Source organism: Mustela putorius, unplaced genomic scaffold (assembly GCF_011764305.1).
Source record: "Mustela putorius furo isolate JIRA1106 unplaced genomic scaffold, ASM1176430v1.1 tig00003898_pilon_pilon_pilon, whole genome shotgun sequence".
In the NCBI taxonomy this organism is placed as follows: Eukaryota; Metazoa; Chordata; class Mammalia; order Carnivora; family Mustelidae; genus Mustela; species Mustela putorius.
In genome coordinates, this window is record NW_025422047.1 from 31,998,966 (window position 1) to 32,017,503 (window position 18,538).

The following is an 18,538-nucleotide window of genomic DNA, read 5'->3' on the forward strand; positions in this document are numbered from 1 at the left end:
TTGTTTAGTTGTTCTTTTAGGGTAGGTCTGCCAGCAACAGGTTCTCTAAGTTTTCCTTCATCTGAGAATGTTTGGCTTCATTCCTTCACTAGCTAATATGAGCCTGGTTGAGAATTTTTCTCTCAGCAGTTGAAAAATAGTTACTCTCTATGGCTATTATAGCTTGTTTCTTGTGGTTTGGTTTTGTTTTTTGCTCAGCTTGGAACTCAATGTGGGGCTTGAACTCACAACCCTGAGATGAAGGCCTGAACTGAAGATCTGAGCCAAGACCAAGAGATGGACACTTAACTGACTGTGCCACCTAGTCATCCCTGACTTCTATAGTTCCTGATAAGAAATTCCCTATTATTCTAATTACTTTCTCCTTATAGATAAAAAAACAACTTCTCCCCAGATGCTTTTAAGTTTTGAGATTTCTTATTTAATTATGATGTGTCTTGTATGGATTTCTTTCAATTTATCTTATTTGAGTTTCACACAGCTTCTCTAATCTGTAGCTTTATTCACTTTATTTCTCTTGCCAATTTGGGAAATTTTCAACATTATTTCTTCAAGTAATTTTCAGACCCAACCTATTCTCTCTTTTTTGGACTCACATAACAGGAATGTTAAATCTTTTGTCATAGCCCCATAGGTCTCTGATGCTCTGTTGATTGTACTTAAGCCTTTTCTCCCTCTGCTAGTTACATTTTTTATTGTTCTTTCTTCCAGTTTATTGATTCTTCTGTACCCCCATCTCTACCTAACTCTGTTGCTGGCATATCTACTGACTTTATTTCAGTAAATTTTCAGATTTTCTGTTTTTCATTTATTTCAACTGTATTCCTAATTGCTAGTCAAAGTATGTCTATTATGGTTACCTCAAAATCTTTGTCATCTGGTGTTACTATGTATTTTCTTCTTTTCATCCAGTTTGAGACCTTGCTGGGTCTTGGTATGATAGTTGATCAATGCTTGGGCATTTTTATATCATAAGACTATGAATCTTATTTAAGACTTGTTTCAGCTGGCTGTTTCGTGACACAGCTCTCTCAAAATAGCAAGGTGGTTACTGCTTCACCATAGGCAGGTGGACAACTGCATAGGGGAGCGCCTCATTACTTTTAGGTGGGATTAGGAGTTCTGGTTTCCTATGTGGTGTCCACTGAGGAAACATTAGTCATTACTGGTAGGGTTAGTCTTATTACTGCTGGGTGATGGTAAAAGGCCTACTTCTCCAAGTAGGCTTCCTCTCATCTATCCTGGTGGGGAGGAAGAGCACCTCATATGCTGGGTAGGGAGAGAATTCCAGGATCCTCAAGTAGTCATCACTGACATTGTGGGGGGGGGTGTGGGGAGGGACATGATCAGCTGACAGAGATGAAAATATTGGTTTTCTGGTTGGCCTTCTCTACTCGTGTGGTGTTGGGATTCCCTCATTGCAGTGTCATGATGGTGATAGGCTAGGCTCCCTAACTGACCTGTGTTGTCAGGCATGGGGATGGGAGTCATAGTATTTTCTTCCGTGTTTGGTTGGAACAGTAGAGCAGAGCAGTTACTGTCTAAATGTTTTTTGTCTTTCTAGGTTGCTCCTTTCCTGGGCTTTTGCCTAGAAAAAGAGGACTTTTGTTGGGGTTCTTTTGGTCAGTGCTTGTTGATGTTTCTAGATTCCTATTTCAGATCCAATTTGGAGATACAGGAGACAAAGAGAAAACCTTGAGAACCCATCATCATGTCATTCCATGGTCCTAAGTTGGTTGTCTTCCTCTTCACCTTCAGGAGTCTTTTTATGTTTGTTTATATATAATGTCTAGAGTTTTTGTTGTACTTAAGTGTGACAAATAAGGAGATCATGTCTCTTTGATCTTCATAGAAATGAAATTTCCCACTGTACAACTTAATGGGTATCAGTATATTTACAGATATGTGCAATCATTACCACAGTCAATTTTAGAACATTTTCATCAAAAAGAAACCCTGTACCCTTTAGCTATCTCCCTATCACATGTCTTTGTGACTGGTTTCTTTCATCTAACATAATATTTTCTAGGTATATCTACACTGGACCATGTCAATAATTCATTCCTTTTCATGGACAAATAATATTCTATTATATGAATATCATATTTTATCCATTCATCCATTGATGGTCATTTGCGTTGCTTCCACTTTTTGGCTATTATGAATAATGTTCCTATAAACATCCATGTACAGGTTTTTGTCTGGATATATCATTTCATTTCTCTTGGGTATCTATCTACCTAAGAGTGGAATTTCTGATCATACAGTAATTCAGTGTTTACTATTTGATGAACTGCCAGATCATTTTCCATAGCAGTTATACCATTCCACATTCCTATTAGCAGTGTTACATGGTTCAGATTGTACCAAATCCTAGCCTACAACTATTATTATCTTACTTTTTGATTTTAGTCAAGGAAGTAGTACCTTTTTGTGGTTTTGATTTGCATTTCTCTGATAATGATGTCAATTATCTTTTCATGAGCTAATTGGTTATTTGCATATCTTATTAAGAAAAATGTTCCTTCAGATCTTAATTTTTTAACTCCGTTGTTTTCTAATTGTTGATTTTTTAAAATCAGTTGTTTTCTAATTATTGGTTTGTATGAGTTCTTTGTATATTTTAGATTCAAGTCCCTTATCACATATATGATTTGCAATTATTTTTCCAATTCGGTAGACCGTCTTCTCACTTTATTTACAGTCTCATTTGAAGCACCAAAGTTTAAAGTCTAATGAAATCCTATTTATTTATTTACTTATTTTAAAGATTTTATTTATTTATTTGAGGGAGACAGTGTGTGAGTGGGTAGGGTAAGAAAGGGAGGGACAGGGAGAAAGAATCTGAAGCAGATTTCACGACTGAGTGGGGAGCCCAACATGGGGCTTGTTCTCAAGCCCCTGAGATATGACCTGAGCTGAAACCAAAAGCTGGACACTTAATCAACAGAGCCATCCAGGTGCCCTGAAATCCAATTTATTTATTTTTTCCTTTGCTGTTCAAGTTTTTAGTGTTAAATGTAAAAATCCCTTTTATGTATTAACTATAGCTCCATAAAGCTGGGGGGGGGGAATCTTAGCAAAATCCAAGGTTATGAAAATTTACCTCCTATTGTCTTAAAAGTGTTTTATACTTTTGGCTCTTACAATTAGGTTCTTGATTTATTTTGAGTTAATTTTTGTATATATATATATATACATGGTGTGTATACACACACACACACACATATACATGTATATATATATGGTGTGTGTGAGGGAAGAGTTCGACTTCATTCTTTTGCATGTGGCTATTCAGTTGTTCTGGCACCATTTATTGAAGACTATTCTTTCTCCACTGGATAGTTTTGGTACTTGTCAAAAACCAGATGACCACAGATGTATAGATTTATTTCTAGAATCTCAATTCTATTCCATTGAGCAATACATCTATCCTTGGTACAAGTGCCATACTGTTTGATTATTATTTTGTACTGTTTTGAAATATGGAAGTGTGTGTACTCCCACTTTGTTCTTTTTTCAAATGTCTCTTGCTTTTACTAATACTTTTCTGTGTTTTTTTTTAATAGAAAATCTATAATTTTTACTTACAGTTTCCAAAGCACTTTCACATGCCTCATCTCAACTGAGATTCACATCATATTTGTTACATAAAGTATATTACACTTGACAAACAAGCAAACAGGAACAAACACCCCAAGTAATTCGCTTAAAGAGAAATACCATGTAAGATAAGCCATTAAAAACATATACTGAGGGGCGCCTGGGTGGCTCAGTGGGTTAAGCCGCTGCCTTCGGCTCAGGTCATGATCTCAGGGTCCTGGGATCGAGTCCCGCATCAGGCTCTCTGCTCGGCGGGGAACCTGCTTCCCTCTCTCTCTCTGCCTGCCTCTCCATCTACTTGTGATTTCTCTCTGTCAAATAAATAAATAAAATCTTTAAAAACATATACTGAATAATAAAGACTTACGTACTGAACACTGTACAAGGCACTTGGATGTCTTTTAAAATGAAAGTGAGATAAAGTACCTGCCCTCTAGGAGGGGCTGATAGTCTAGTGCAGTGGTCTTCAACAATTTTGCTCATGCACTCTCTACAAGAATTTTTTAAAACTATGTATTAAATTGACAACTATATGAAAAATTTCATCACAAGTTTAAACTGTTGCAAAAGAAATAATTTCCAGTGTATTGTATGTTACATGTAGTTGTCCTTTAAATATATTTTCATCAAATTGTAGAGCTACAGATTTGGCTGATACAATATAGAAAAAATGCCTGCTATTAACTTAATGACAAATCAATCAGCTATCATCAAATTCACTTTCTGTTATAAAATGTCTGACACTTTATGTGTCAATTTAACTGAACATATTAATGCAAATCTTCATGACAAATACCTCTCTTCTGCGTTACAACTCTAAGATAGACATATTTGATACAGGAACCTTGACATGAGCTGGTTGCTAGAATGACAGAAAATGCAGTACCTTTTAATATTTCCTGACTTGCCATCAGAGACCCCCCCTCAGGACATGCCTTCTTGAATGAACTTTTTTTGGGTGACAAACCTTCTGGGGCAATATAGGACTTGGGTAAGTGTATGGTATGCCTTTCTTTTACAGAGCTGAAGAACAGAAAAGCTAAGACTGTAGAAGCGTTCTAAGGCATTAATTTTAGTAAAATCCAGGATCTGAAAATTAATCTCCTCAAAACTAACCAAGTCAATGTGCCTCCTAAAAGCCTTGGTATAGTGCTGAAGATATTCATATCTTAATTGGAGATCACTTGTCTATTGGTCACAATTGTGAAGAAAATCCAGATCTCCTAAACCTAGGAGTTTAGTACTCTCTAACAATATATTCACTTATGAAAAAAAAAGTCAACAACTTTCCTTTCAAAGTCCAAACTGCTTCTGTCTTTGCAAATAGGATATAAAGCAGAAACAATAACACACCTGGCATTAAGTTGTTGAGTCTCCTAAAGTAATTTCTTCTAAAATAAGCTAAAATAAGATGGCAGAAGAGTAAGGAACCCTATTTCAACAGGTCCCCTGAATTGAGCTGGATATCTACCAGACCACTCTGAGCACCTATGAAATCAGCCAGAGATGTAAGAATATGTCCAAATCTCTCTCAAAAGAATATCTCCTATAGTTGATTTTGTGGTGTGAAACGGGGAGTTGTGATTCTGCAGGCAGCTATTGGAAGTTAAATGGAAGGGGGAGGGAGCCTCCAGGATCTTGCACCACTAGAGCACAAAACCCTCCTGCGCTGGGGACTGGGCAGAGATTTGAAGACCTGGAGCATCGGGAGAGACTTGAGGGCAGACCCCAGACTGAAACCTGGAGCTGCGGGGTGTGTGTGGGCGAACTGACAAAACTGGTGGTTGCACAAAGGGCAGAGACATGCATGCCTAGACTTGGAAGTGAGGGCTGGGAATACTGGTGTGAGGCACACAACCAAGGATGTTGCAGTTTTTAGCAGCACAGACAAAAATGGAGGCAATGTGGTTGGAATGTTTACAGAAAAACAGGCTGCGGTCTCTCTGTTCTGAGACACAAGTTTGGATATGGTCACTTCTGCTCTGACACTTGGAACAGACACAGAAAGCTGCCAGGGAAAGCCACAATGGAACAAAAGCCCCCCAAAACTGGTTTGCATTGAGCCTATCCCCCACCAAAGGGGGACAAGGCAACTCCGTCCAAATAGGGTTGCCTGAGTAATAGCCCAGCAGGCCCTTCCCCAAGAAGACAGGCTAAGAGAACAATAGGCCAACAACCATAAGGTCCCTATAACACAGGTGTTATCTTGCTTGGGTTGTGGGCAATAATTTGCAGTAGGTACATTCCTTCAACTACCCCTCAACAGAATAACTAAGTGGAGGAACCCCCAACAGAGGAAAATTCAGAGACTGTGACCTCTACCATAGAACTAATGGATATAGATATAAACAAGACGTCAGAAATAAACTTCAGGATAATAGTTATGCAGATAATAGCCAGGTTGGAGAAAATTATTAATGGCAACATATATTCTCTAAAGGCAAAAGTGAGAGTGGATCTGGCAGAACTTAAAAATGATAACAATGAGACCCAATCTAATCTAGATACTCTAACAGCTATGGTAAATGAGACAGAAGAATGAATTAGTGATCTAGAAGACAAACTGGTAGAAAAGAAGGATCAGGAGGAGGTCTGGAACAAACAGCTTAGAATCCATGAAAACAATGTCAGACTATTGGGATTCCTGAGAAGGTGGAGAGAGAGAAGACTAGAAGAAATATTTGAGTAAATCCTGAGAATTTCCCTAATCTGGGGAATGAAACAAGCATTTGTGTCCTAGAGGCAGAGAGAACACCTCCCAAGACCAAGGAGAATAAACCAACGCCTAGGCACGTAGTAATAAAACTCACAAATCTTAAAACCAAGGACACCATCATAAGGGCAGTTAGTGGGAAGAGATTCCTTACATAGAGGGAGAAACATCAGAATAACGTCAGACTTGTCCACAAAGACCTGGCAAATGAGAAAGGGCTGGCAAGACATATTCAGGGTATTGATGAGAAGAACTTGCAGCCAAGAATACTTTATCTGGCAAGGCTGTCATTTAGAATGGATGGAGAGATAAACAGCTTCCAAGATTGGCAAAAACTGAAAGAATATATGACCACTAAGCCAGCCTTCAAGAAATATAAAAGGGGGGTTCTATAAAAGGAAAAAGACCCCAAGGGTGATATAGAACAGAAATTTACACAGACAATCTGTAGAAACAAGGACCTCCCAGGCAACATAATAACAATAAAATCTTACCTTTCAATAATCCCTCTCAATGTGAAAGGCCTAAATGCTCCCATAAAATGGCACAGGGCTGCAGAATGGATAAAAAGACAGGACTCATCCATATGCTGTTTACATGAAACTCATTTTGAACCTAAAGATACATCCATCCAGACTGAAAGTGAAGAAATGGAGAACCATCTTTCCATGCCAACAGACTGCAAAAAAAAGCTGGGGAACCAATTCTCCTATCAGACAAATTAGATTTTAAGCTAAAGACTATAGTCAGAGATATAGAAAGACACTCTATCATTCTTAAAGAATCTATCCAACAAGATCTAACAATTGTAAATATCTATGCCCCCAATATGGGAGCAGCCAACTACATAAGCCAACTGTTAACCAAAATAGACATATTGATAATAATACCTTAATTGTAGGAGATCTTAACACTGCACTCTCAGCACCAGAAAGATCATCTAAGCAGAAAATCAACAAAGAAACAAGAGCTTTCAATGATACACTGGACCAGATGGATCTCATAGATATATACAGAATATTCTATCATAAAACAACAGAATACTCATTCTTCTCAAGTGTACATGGAACTTTCTCCAGAAGAGACCACATACTGGGTCACAAATCAGGTCTCAACCAATACCAAAAGACTGAGATTATTCCTTGCATATTCTCAGATCACAGTGTTTTGAAACTGGAACTTAATCACAAGAAAAAGTTTGGAAGAAATTCAAACACTTGGAAGCTAAAGACCATCCTGCTCAAGAATGTTTGGGCCAACCAGGAAATCAAAGAAGAACTTAAACTATTCACAGAAACCAATGAGAACGAAAACACATCAGTCCAAAACCTATCGGATATGGCAAAGGCAGTCTTAAGGGGGAAATACATAGCCATCCAAGCCTTGCTAAAAAAGAAACCCAACCAACCAAACAAAAAAAAAAACCCCAGAAAAATCCCAAATACACATACTATCTTTACACCTTAACGAACTGGAGGATCAACAACAAATTAGGCCTAAACCACACATGAGAAAGGAAATAATTAAGATTAGAGCAGAGATCAATGAATTAGAAACCAGAAATACAGTAGAACACATCAACGAAACTAGAAGCTGGTTCTTGAAAGAATGAATAAGATCGATAAACCACTGGCCAGATTTATCCGAAAGAAAAGAGAAAGAACGCAAATTAATAAAATTATGAATGAAAGGGGAGAGATCAACACTAACATCATGGAAATAGAAACAGTAATTAGAAATTATTATCAACAGCTATATGCCAATAAGTCGAGCAACGAAGAAGAAATGGTTGCACTCCTAGAAATGTATAAACTCCCAAGACTGTAATAGGAAGAAACTGTCACCCTGAATAGATAGATAACCAGTAACGAGATCGAAGCAGTGATCAAAAACCTCCCAAAAAACAAGAGTCCAAGAACTGACAGACTCCCTGGGGAATCCTACCAAACATTCAAAGAAGAAATAATACATATTCTCCTGAAGCTGTTTCAAAAAACAAAAAGAGAAGGAACAGTTCCAGACTCTATGAGGCCAGCATTACCTTGATCTCAAAAGCATGCAAAGACCCCACCAAAAAGAATTTCAGACCAATATCCCTGATGGGTGTGGATGCCAAATTTTTCAACAAGATTCTAGCTAACAGGACCAAATAGTACATTAAAAGGATTATCCACCACAACTAGGTGGGATTTATCCTGGGGATGCAAGGGTGGTTCTCATTCGCAAATCAACCAATGTGATAGAACACATTAATAAAAAAAGAAAGAAGAACCATATGGCCCTCTCAATTGATGCAGAAAAAGCATTTGACAAAATACAGCATCCTTTCCTGATTAAAACTCTTCAGAGTATAGGGATAGAGGAAGCATGCCTCAATTTAATAAAATCCACTTATGAAAAATCCAGTGAATATCATTCTCAATGGGGGAAAGCTGAGAGCCTTTCCCTAAAGATCACGAACACAACACAGATGCCCATTCTCACCATTATTGTTCAACTTAGTACTAGAAGTCTCAGCAACAGCAATCAGAAAACAAAAAAGAAATAAAAGGTATTAAGATTGGCAAAGAAGAAGTCAAAATCTCTCTCTTCACAGATGACATGATACATTACATGGAAAACCCAAAAGACTCCACCCCCAAATTACTAGAATTCATACAACAATTCAGTAATGTGGCAGGATACAAAAATCAGTGCACAGAAATCAGTTGCTTTCTTATACACTAACAATGAAACTGCAGAAAGAGAAATTAGAGAATCAATTCCATTTACGATAGCACTGAAAACCTTAAGATACCTTGGAATAAACCTATCCAAAAAGGTACAGATCTATACTCTAGGAACTACAGAACACTCATGAAAGAAATCAAAGAAGACACAAAGAGATGGAAAAACATCCCATGCTCATGGATTGGAAGAACAAACATTTTAAAAATGACTATGCTGCTCAGAGCAATCTGTACTTCCAACACCATCCCAATCAAAATACCACTGGCATTTTTCAAAGTGCAGGAACACATAATCCTATACTTTGTATGGAGCCAGAAAAGACCCTGAATCGCCAAGGAAATGTTGAAAAAGAAAATCAAAACTGGGGGCGTCATGTTGCCTGATTTCAAGCTATATTACAAAGCTGTGATCACAAGACAGCATGGTACTGGCACAAAAACAGACACATAGATCAAGGGAACAAAAGAGAGCCCAGATATGGACCCTCAACTCTACGGTAAAATAGTCTTTGACAAAGCAGGAAAAAATATCCAATGGAAAACAGGCAGTCTCCTCAATAGATGATGCCGGGAAAATTGGACAGCTATATACAGAAGAATGAAACTTGGCCATTTGCTTTCATCATACATAAAGATAAACTCTAAATGGATTAAAGACCTCAATGTGAGATAGAAATTGATCAAAATCCTAGAGGAGAACACAGGCAGCAACCTCTTTGACCTTGGGCTGATATCCATGATCTATAAAGAACTTCTCAAACTCAACACCCAAAAAACAAATTATCAAGTCAAAAAATGGGCAGAAGACATGAACAGACACTTCTCCAAAGAAGACATACATATGGCTAGCAGACACATGAAAAAATGTTCATCATTGCCATCAGGGAAATTCAAATCAAAACCACACTGAGATACCACCTTACACCAGTTAGAATGGCAAAGACTGACAAGGCAAGAAACAACAAATGCTGGAGAGGCTGTGGAGACAAGGAAACCCTCCTACACCGTTGGTGGGAATGTAAGTTGATACAGCCACTTTGGAAAACAGTGTGGAGATGCCTGAAAAAATTAAAAATAGAGTTGCCCTATGATCCAGCAATTACACTACTGGATATTTACCCCAAAGATACAGATGTAATGAAAGAAGGGCCATATGCACCCCAATGTTCATAGCAGCAATGTCCACAATAGCCAAACTGTGGAAAGAGCCAAGATGCCCTTCGACAGACAAAGGGATAAAGAAGATGTGGCCCATGTATACAATGGAGTATTACTCAGCCATCAGAAAGGATGAATACATAGCTTCTGCATCAACATGGATGGGGCTGGAGGAGATTATGCTAAGTGAAATAAGCAGAGAAAGTCAATTATCACATGGTTTCACTTATTTGTGGAACACAGGAATAGCATGGAAGACATTAGAAGAAGAAAGGGAAAAATGAAGGAGGAGTAAATCGGAGGGGGAGATGAACCATGAGAGACTGTGGACTCTGAGAGACAAACTGAGGGTTTTAGAGGGGAGAGGGTGGGGGAATGGGTTAGCCCAGTGATGGGTATTAAGGAGGGCACATATTGCATGGAGCACTGCATGTTATATGCAAACAATGAATCATGGAATATTACATCAAAAACTAATGATGTACTGTATGGTGCTAACATAATAAATAAATAAATAAATAAATAAGCTAGAAAGAAATAAGAAACCATTGCTTCCAAATAAAAATACAATGATATCTGGTATTATTTAAAGACAATACCTCCCAACCAAGGCCAGCTACAAAATCTTCATATGCTTGACTTCCTCCTGTATTGGTGAGAATGGAATGTTTGTCTTCTTGTCCTTCAGCAACATAAAATACTGCGATCTTGTGGGTCTCTCGACTGTAAAACAAAAGATAACACCATTCATTTAATCATTAATTTATTCATTCACCCAATAATTAAGTCCAATGTACAAAGTATGTAGCAATAAAAAGATGAAAATGAATTAAATCTTGTAATCTACTGATGAAGGTATGTAATTATAAGTAAAAATTAGAAAAGTTATAAACTTGCCAGTAGAACGAAAGAAAGGTGTGATTACTTTAGACTGGAGAAACAGAGAGACACTTAAAGGAGACAGTAACACTGAGTTGGGTGAAGGCAAGTGAGTCTGACAAATGAAAAGGAGAAAGAGAGGAAAGACATGTGAATACATGAAGCATCTGAGGAATTATCTGTTGTACAATGTGGCTAAAATCCCAGAGTTAAATGCATGTATTTTAGAAATAAAACTAAGTAGTAGTATACAGATGACTGATAAATGATCTATTTCTTCAAAGGGCAGAATAAGAAATTTATACACAAATATTACAGAATCATATGGAATAAGTGAAAAGCTCTTAGACATTTTCTTTTTACATTCTTTCAAATTAAAAAATAATAAAAACAAATTTCTCGTATGACATTTGGCTTTCCAAGTTAACTAGCGCACACTACATTTGGTCTAGGATGATTTAACAAAGCTAATGAACTTTATGACCAGAGGTAATGTTTTCACTACTATAATATGTAGAAATTAGGAAGCAAACAAAAAAAACAGATCCAACAAGTAAGAACTGAAATTATTTTAAAAAGTTAGTCAGATAACCAGATTTTCCTATCTTGAGGAATTTGTAAGGTCATGATTGCAGGTTTCAACATCAGCAACTTAAAATCAGGAACAAAGATTATTAGCTACTTTCACTAATGGCAATATTTCACTTTATGGTGGGAACACTTAGGCAACTTTTGGTATATTCATTGTATTGTTAGGATAATCTAACCTAAATAATAAAATAAAATTGGGGTGTGCCTTCCAGAATTACAAAATAAGTATCTCAGTGGAGTCTTTCTCAAGCAAAACAATTTAAGTGGTGAAAATAATTTCTATAAAATCATTTAAATTCTCTGCATATTATCCTAAGGGCATATAGCAAATGGAAAAACATTTATTCAAGAAAACCTACCAAATCTAGTAAGAACAAAATGAGTTTTTGGCATCTGAGCCATGACTGCTCCCTTACCTCACCCTTTTACTTCTGCATTATACCTTTACCATGGGCATTCTACTCAGATCAAGATAAGGGTTCCCTCACTCCTCCAGTTCCAGGACTGGGAATATGGTTTCATCCTGAGAGAAGAAGGCTGCTGGCTGTGTTTCTCATCTTCCTGAGATCCATGCTACACATGATCTATTCCAGGCAGCTGTGACTGAGAGAACTACATCTCCCTTAACTCATCCAGCTCTCTCTCTTACAATGGAAGCTCTAGGTGCAAAAGGCTGAGTCTGTGCCAATTTTCCCCACTCTAGCTTACCAATAGGCTAGAGGTCACATACCAGTAGATGAAAGCTAAGATGAAGAACTGCCAATCCTTCCCTAACTGTTCACTTATCGAGTGAGGGTGTTACTCTAGGAAATTCATAGAAAGATACAAAAGATCCAGAATATCCATAACTATCTTGAAAAAGAAGACAAAGTTGTAGGATTCATAATTCCCAAATTTAAAACTTGCTACAAAGCCGCAGCAATCAATGCACTGTGGTAGTGTGATAAGAAGTGACAAACACATGTATATGGAACAGAATCTTTGATCTAGAAATAAACCTTTATATTTGTCATCTACTGCTTTTCTGACAAGGATACCATAACAACTCAATGGCAAAAGAAGCATCTTTTCAACAAATAGTGCTGGGGCAACTGGATATGTACAAGCAAAATAAAGAAGGTGGACTGTTACCTTGCAACTTCCTACCTCACACCAAAAACAACAAACAAAAAGGACATTAGATCTTAATGTAAGGTTTAAAAATATAAAGTCTTATAAGAAAGTTTATAAATCTAGTATCCATGGCAAAAAACTGTACATGAATGTTCACAGCAGCATTATCCATAATATCAAAAAAGTAAAACCAACCCAAATGTCCATCAACTGATGGATGTATAAACAAAATACCCATACACTGGAATATTACTCAGTATAAGAAAGAATGAAGTGTTGAGACACACTGCAGTATGGATGAACTCTGAAAACACTATGCTAAGAAGCCTGCCACAAAACACCATATATTGTTTGATGCCTTTTATATGAAATGTCTAGTACAGGCACATCTATAGAAATAGAAGGTAGATTAACTTTGTCCACAGCTGGGGAGTGGGGGAAGAGGATGGTTGGCAGTAATGGGGAGTTACTAGTAATGGGTAACGGATTCTTTTTGAAGGAACTAAAATGTTCTAAAATCAGGTTGTTATGACAGCTGCACAACCCTGTAAATATACTAAAAACATGTATACTTTTAAAATGAACAAAATGTGTGGTATAAGAAGTACATCTCAAAAAAAAAAAAAAAAAGGAAGACGTATATCACAAGAAAACTGTTAGGAATTTAACTTGGAAGCATGATCCACTACATGTAAATTTTGATCATGGCAGAAAGGGAACTTCTCAGTGTTCTTACTCTGTTTCTGTTTCACAATCCAAGTAATTCTTGAATTATTTCAAAAAAATTTTTTCAGGCATAGGGCTATCGATTAGAACTCATAAATCACAATTTATAAAATTGGTTAAGACTTAAATAGAAATGTTCACCTAGTACTACATAAATCTAAAAGCAGGAAGAAAGGTATGTGCCATGTAGGAAAAAAATAGGACATAAATCTTTACTGTTGGGGTCCATTATCAAAGGAATTAGACTGAGACAGAATGAAGGTTATGCAAAGCCTTATTCTATGCCAAGCATTAGAAGTTAGACTAACCAGCCAGGGGTTTGAATAAGATTGAGACAAAGTGAAAGTTATATGAAGCTTTATTCTATTCCAAGCATTAGAAGTCAGACTGACTGGCCAGGGCTGCCTCCGAAGAGAGCAACCCCCTCCTGATCTCACAGGTTGGTTTTATAGGGCATAACCGGAGACCCAAGGTACGTGGCTTCTATTGTTAAGGCGTTTACTCCCGGAATTGATACCCGGAACCATACCAGGAACTACGGGGGCATTTATACCCGGAATGAAGTCCGTGGATGTAAACAACAACATAGCTACCTAGGCAATATGGAGTTGCTCTGGCTAAGCAGGCCCTAATAGTTAAACAGATTTTAACATTAAATTGGTCCTAACATTTACAATGCAAAAGTAAAAGAGAAATCACCTTTATATTATCTATAACCTTCCTACAATTTGTAAAAGCAGAACTCAGCTGCCCTTCATGTCAAATTTTAATCTTTCACCATTCCCTTTTATTTTTCTATTTACCTAACTACTGCTGCCAAACTGTTTGGTATATTGCCATTAACTTAATATGTATAATAATGAGTAACTAAAGAAAGATACCAGAAAAAAAAGCCATAAAATTAACAAACATGCAACTTACATGTAACCAGGTAAGAGTATGTATAGAACTGGCAAAATATTATGAGTTTACGATTGGAAAATTCAAGCTGAAGTCTACTAAGTTATAAGACTTCTGAATCCCGGCATATACACTGTGATAGAAATAATAATACAGGGGCACCTGGGTGGCTCAGTCTGTTATACATCTGCCTTCAGCTCAGGTCATGATCCTGGGGACCTAGGCTCAAGCCCCAGATCGGGCTCTCCACTTAGTGGGAAGCCTGCTTCTCCCTCTCCCACTCCCCCTGCTAATGTTCCCTCTCTCGCTATGTCTCTCTCTGTCAAATAAATAAAATCTTTAAAAAAAAAAAAAAAAGAAAGAAAGAAAAGAAAAAGAAAGAATAATACAAATTTTGATTTGAAATTAGAAAATCTGGTGTTTCAACCAAGAGGAACAGGCATCAATTAATCTAGTTGAAGAAAATAAAGGATCTATAAATGGTCCAGGGAGGTAAGAGTATAAACAACATCACTTTTTATTTTTCCTCTCTAGTCCATCAGAAAAGTATAAGCATACCTCAAAAATACTGCAGGTTTAGTTCTAGGCTATAATAAAGTGAATACAGCAATAAAGGGTTTATAAAAGTTATGTGTATACTTCACTATAGTTTATTAGGTGTGCAATAGCATTATGTCTAAAAAAAGCACATACCTTAATTTAAAAACCACTTTTTGCTAGAAAATGCTAACCATCATTTGAGTTTTCAGCAAGTCATAACCAGTGATAATAGATCACCATAACGAATATAATGAAAAGGTGTGAAATACTGCAAGAATTTCCAAAATGTGACAGAGATGCCAAGTGAGCAAATGCTGTTGGAAAAATGGTGCTGATAGACTTCATCTCTTGCCTTTTCTAACAGTCTCTTTAAAGTTGTAAAGACATGAGTCAAGGGGTTGGGTGCAAGAAAAGCAAAGACAGAAGAAGGGATAATAAGAACTGGTGCAACAGTTACAAAAATCTAAGGACAAGAGAAAGGAAATGGTCAAGTTTCGTGACTGAAATGATATTTCTAAACATAGTCAAGAAAATTATGAGGAGGATCTGATTTGGGAACAAATTGGTGACCTGGAAATGGAAATAAGGAGGCAGGTGAAATTTTGTAATACGCAGAAGCACAATCATGACAGAGAACTGACAGACAGAAGTACATGGAAAGAACGGGATTGAGAATTGGGATATCCCATTGAGAGGAATAACTATGTTAGGGGGTTCCGAGGTAAAAGATAAGCCAATAAAGACAAACTTGGAGTAATTCCAGAATTAGGAGTTGAATGAGGGAACTGTAGTGTTACAGAAGCCAGGGGGGAGAAGAACATTTTAGAGAACAGACAGCAGTATTAAATTAGGGGATATAATACTCAAGGGATTTTTAGGGCAGTGAACTATTCTATAGGATACTGTAATGGTAGATAATCTGTTACTTTACATTTGTTGAAACATACACCATGTACAACACTGAGAATAAACTCTAAGGTAAACTATGGATTTCAGTTAATGTATCAGAACTGTTTGACCAATTTTAGCAGATGTTATCAAACTGATACAAGAGACAGAAAAAAGTATGTGTAGGAGGAAAAGGGTACGTGGGAACTCTCTGTACTTTGCAATTAATTATTTTGTAAATCTAAAACTGCTGTAATCTTTTAAATTGCTTATTAACTACATTTAGTTAATTAGAGGAATCAAAGTTATGTGTATAGATTAAGCATTGAGAAAACTTTAGACTTGATGGTCAAGGTACTAACCTTCAGAAGAATAGTTTCAGTAGAGCACTGAGGTCTGGAACATATGGTGAGCAAGAGAGCAAAAGAGTTATGATTCCTGCCCTGAAGGACATGCCCATCTAGTACCAAAGATAAATTATCATGGGGAAGAGTTAGGATATGAGAACTCACAGATTATTTAGAGAGTTATTATAATTATTCTGGAAGGAATAAGAATAATAATAATACATAGTGATAAAATGTTATGACAGGGAAGTGTTACAGGACTCTGTGAAAGCACATGGAAGATCCACACATAGACTGAGGAGGAAGGTAAAGAGAGGTAGTTTAGGGAAAGGATTTCAGAAAAAATCATCTTTAAGCTGAGACTAAAAAAATGGACAGGAGCTATACTCTGAAAAATTTTATAGCCTAAGACCATTTCATTGTTAAAAAATAAAGAATAAAAGTAAGACAGAAGCATTCAATTCTAGAAGAAAAAAAATATAAAGTTTATAAATAAATAATAGACAAAAATTAATGAGTTAGAAAACAAAGTAGAATAAACGAGAAACTGTGTCTTTTAAAAAATTAAGTATATTATTTACATCAAGACAGAAAAGCCCACTGTGATGGTGATGCATAATTATAACTCTAGTTTAAAAGTTAGGAAATAAATGTTTTTAAAATAACCATAAACATAACAATTTGTTATTGGAGAAATACCATAACCTAAAATGTGAGGAAGAGGTAAAAGTATAAAGTTTCTGTATGCTATCTATCAAGTTGTAATCAGCTTAAAATGTTATAAATATAACATATTTTATGTATCCCTCTAGTGCTAACCACAAAGGAAAAAATCCGCAGCCCATAAACAAAACACTATGATAAAGGACTCAAACATACTACTGCAAAAAGTCTTTAAATCTCAAATGAAGATACTAAGAGAGAAAGCAAAAAGGATCTACAAAACAGAAAACAATGAAAAAATGGCAGTTGTAAGTTTTTAATCTCTCAACAATTACTTAAAATGTAAACAGATTAAGTTCTTTAATCAAAAGACACAGAATGGCTGAATGGACCAAAAAATGAGATCCAAATGATATGCTCCTTACAGGAGACCCATTTTAGCTTTAAGCACACACAGAGAATAAGAATTGAAGGTACAGAAAATAATATTTTAAGCAAACTGTAAATAAGAGAAAACAAAGGTAGCTATATTTGTGTCAGACAAAATAGACTGAGTTAAAAATGGTAAAAAAAAAAAAAAAAAGACAATGTAACTACCATAAAGATAAAGGGGTCAATCCATCAAGAAGATATAACAATTATAGGGGAGCCTGGGAGGCTTAGTTGGTTAAGTGACTGCCTTCGGCTCAGGACATGATCTCCGGATCCTGGGATCAAGCTCCCCATTGGGCTTCCTTCTCAATGGGGAGTCTGCTTTTCCCTCTGGCCCCAACCCTTCTCATGCTTGCTCTCACTCTCTCTCAAATAATAAAATCTTAAAAAAAAAAAAAAAGATACAACAATTATAAATATTTATGCACCCAGCATTGGAGCACCTAAATATATAAACCAAGTACTAAAAGAAAAGGGAAATACACAGAAATACAGTAATAGCTGGGGACATTAATACCTCACTCTCAACAAGGGACAGATCATCCAGATAGGAAATCAAATAAAGTGAATTTGAACAATACTACAGATCAAATGGACTTAACATATATATAGAACATTCTGTCCAATAGCAGCAAAATACACATTCATCTCAAGTGCACATGTAACATTTTCTAGGATAGATCATGTGCTAAAACACACGAGTCTCAACAAATTCAAGAAGACAGAAATTATATCACCTATCTTTTCCAACTACAAAGGAATTAAACTAGAAATCAATGAGCAGCAGGAAAGCTGGAAAATTCATAAATACATGGAAACTAAATGACACACTCCTGAACAACCAATGGGTCAAAGAAGAAATCAACAGGGAAATTAAAAAATTAAAAAATATCTTGAGACAGACAAAAAAGGAAATGTAATAAACCATAGCTTATGGAATGTAGCAAAAGCAGTTCCAAGAGGAGAGCTTAGAGTGATAAATACACACAAGAAAAAAAAGTATCTCAAATAAACAACCTACTTTACTTACACCTAAAGGAACTAGAAAAAGAATAAACTAAGCCTGAAGTTAACAGAAGAAAGGAAACAATAAAAATTAGAGCAGAGGGGTGCCGGGGTGGCTCAGTGGGTTAAAGCCTCTGCCTTCCAGCTCAGTTTATGATCCCAGGGTCCTGGGATCGAGCCCTGCGTAGGGTTCTCTGCTCAGCAGGGAGCCTGCTTCCCACCCCCGCCCCGCCTGCCTCTCTCAGTCTACT

At 36.7% G+C, this 18,538-nt stretch overlaps 1 protein-coding gene across 14 annotated transcripts in view; it reads right to left on the reverse strand.

Moving 5' to 3' along the window:
* The window catches only part of RALGAPA1 (Ral GTPase activating protein catalytic subunit alpha 1), a 252,447-nt gene that overhangs the window by 63,396 nt on the left and 170,513 nt on the right, over window positions 1–18,538 (reverse strand). For all 14 annotated transcript variants that reach the window (XR_006602909.1, XM_045067877.1, XM_045067876.1 and 11 more), the window contains one exon: window positions 10,803–10,926. Coding sequence is in view for 13 of the 14 variants with exons in the window: in XM_045067877.1 (XP_044923812.1) it covers window positions 10,803–10,926 (124 nt within the window). In the remaining variant the exon portion in view is untranslated. The remainder of the gene's footprint in view (window positions 1–10,802; window positions 10,927–18,538) is intronic.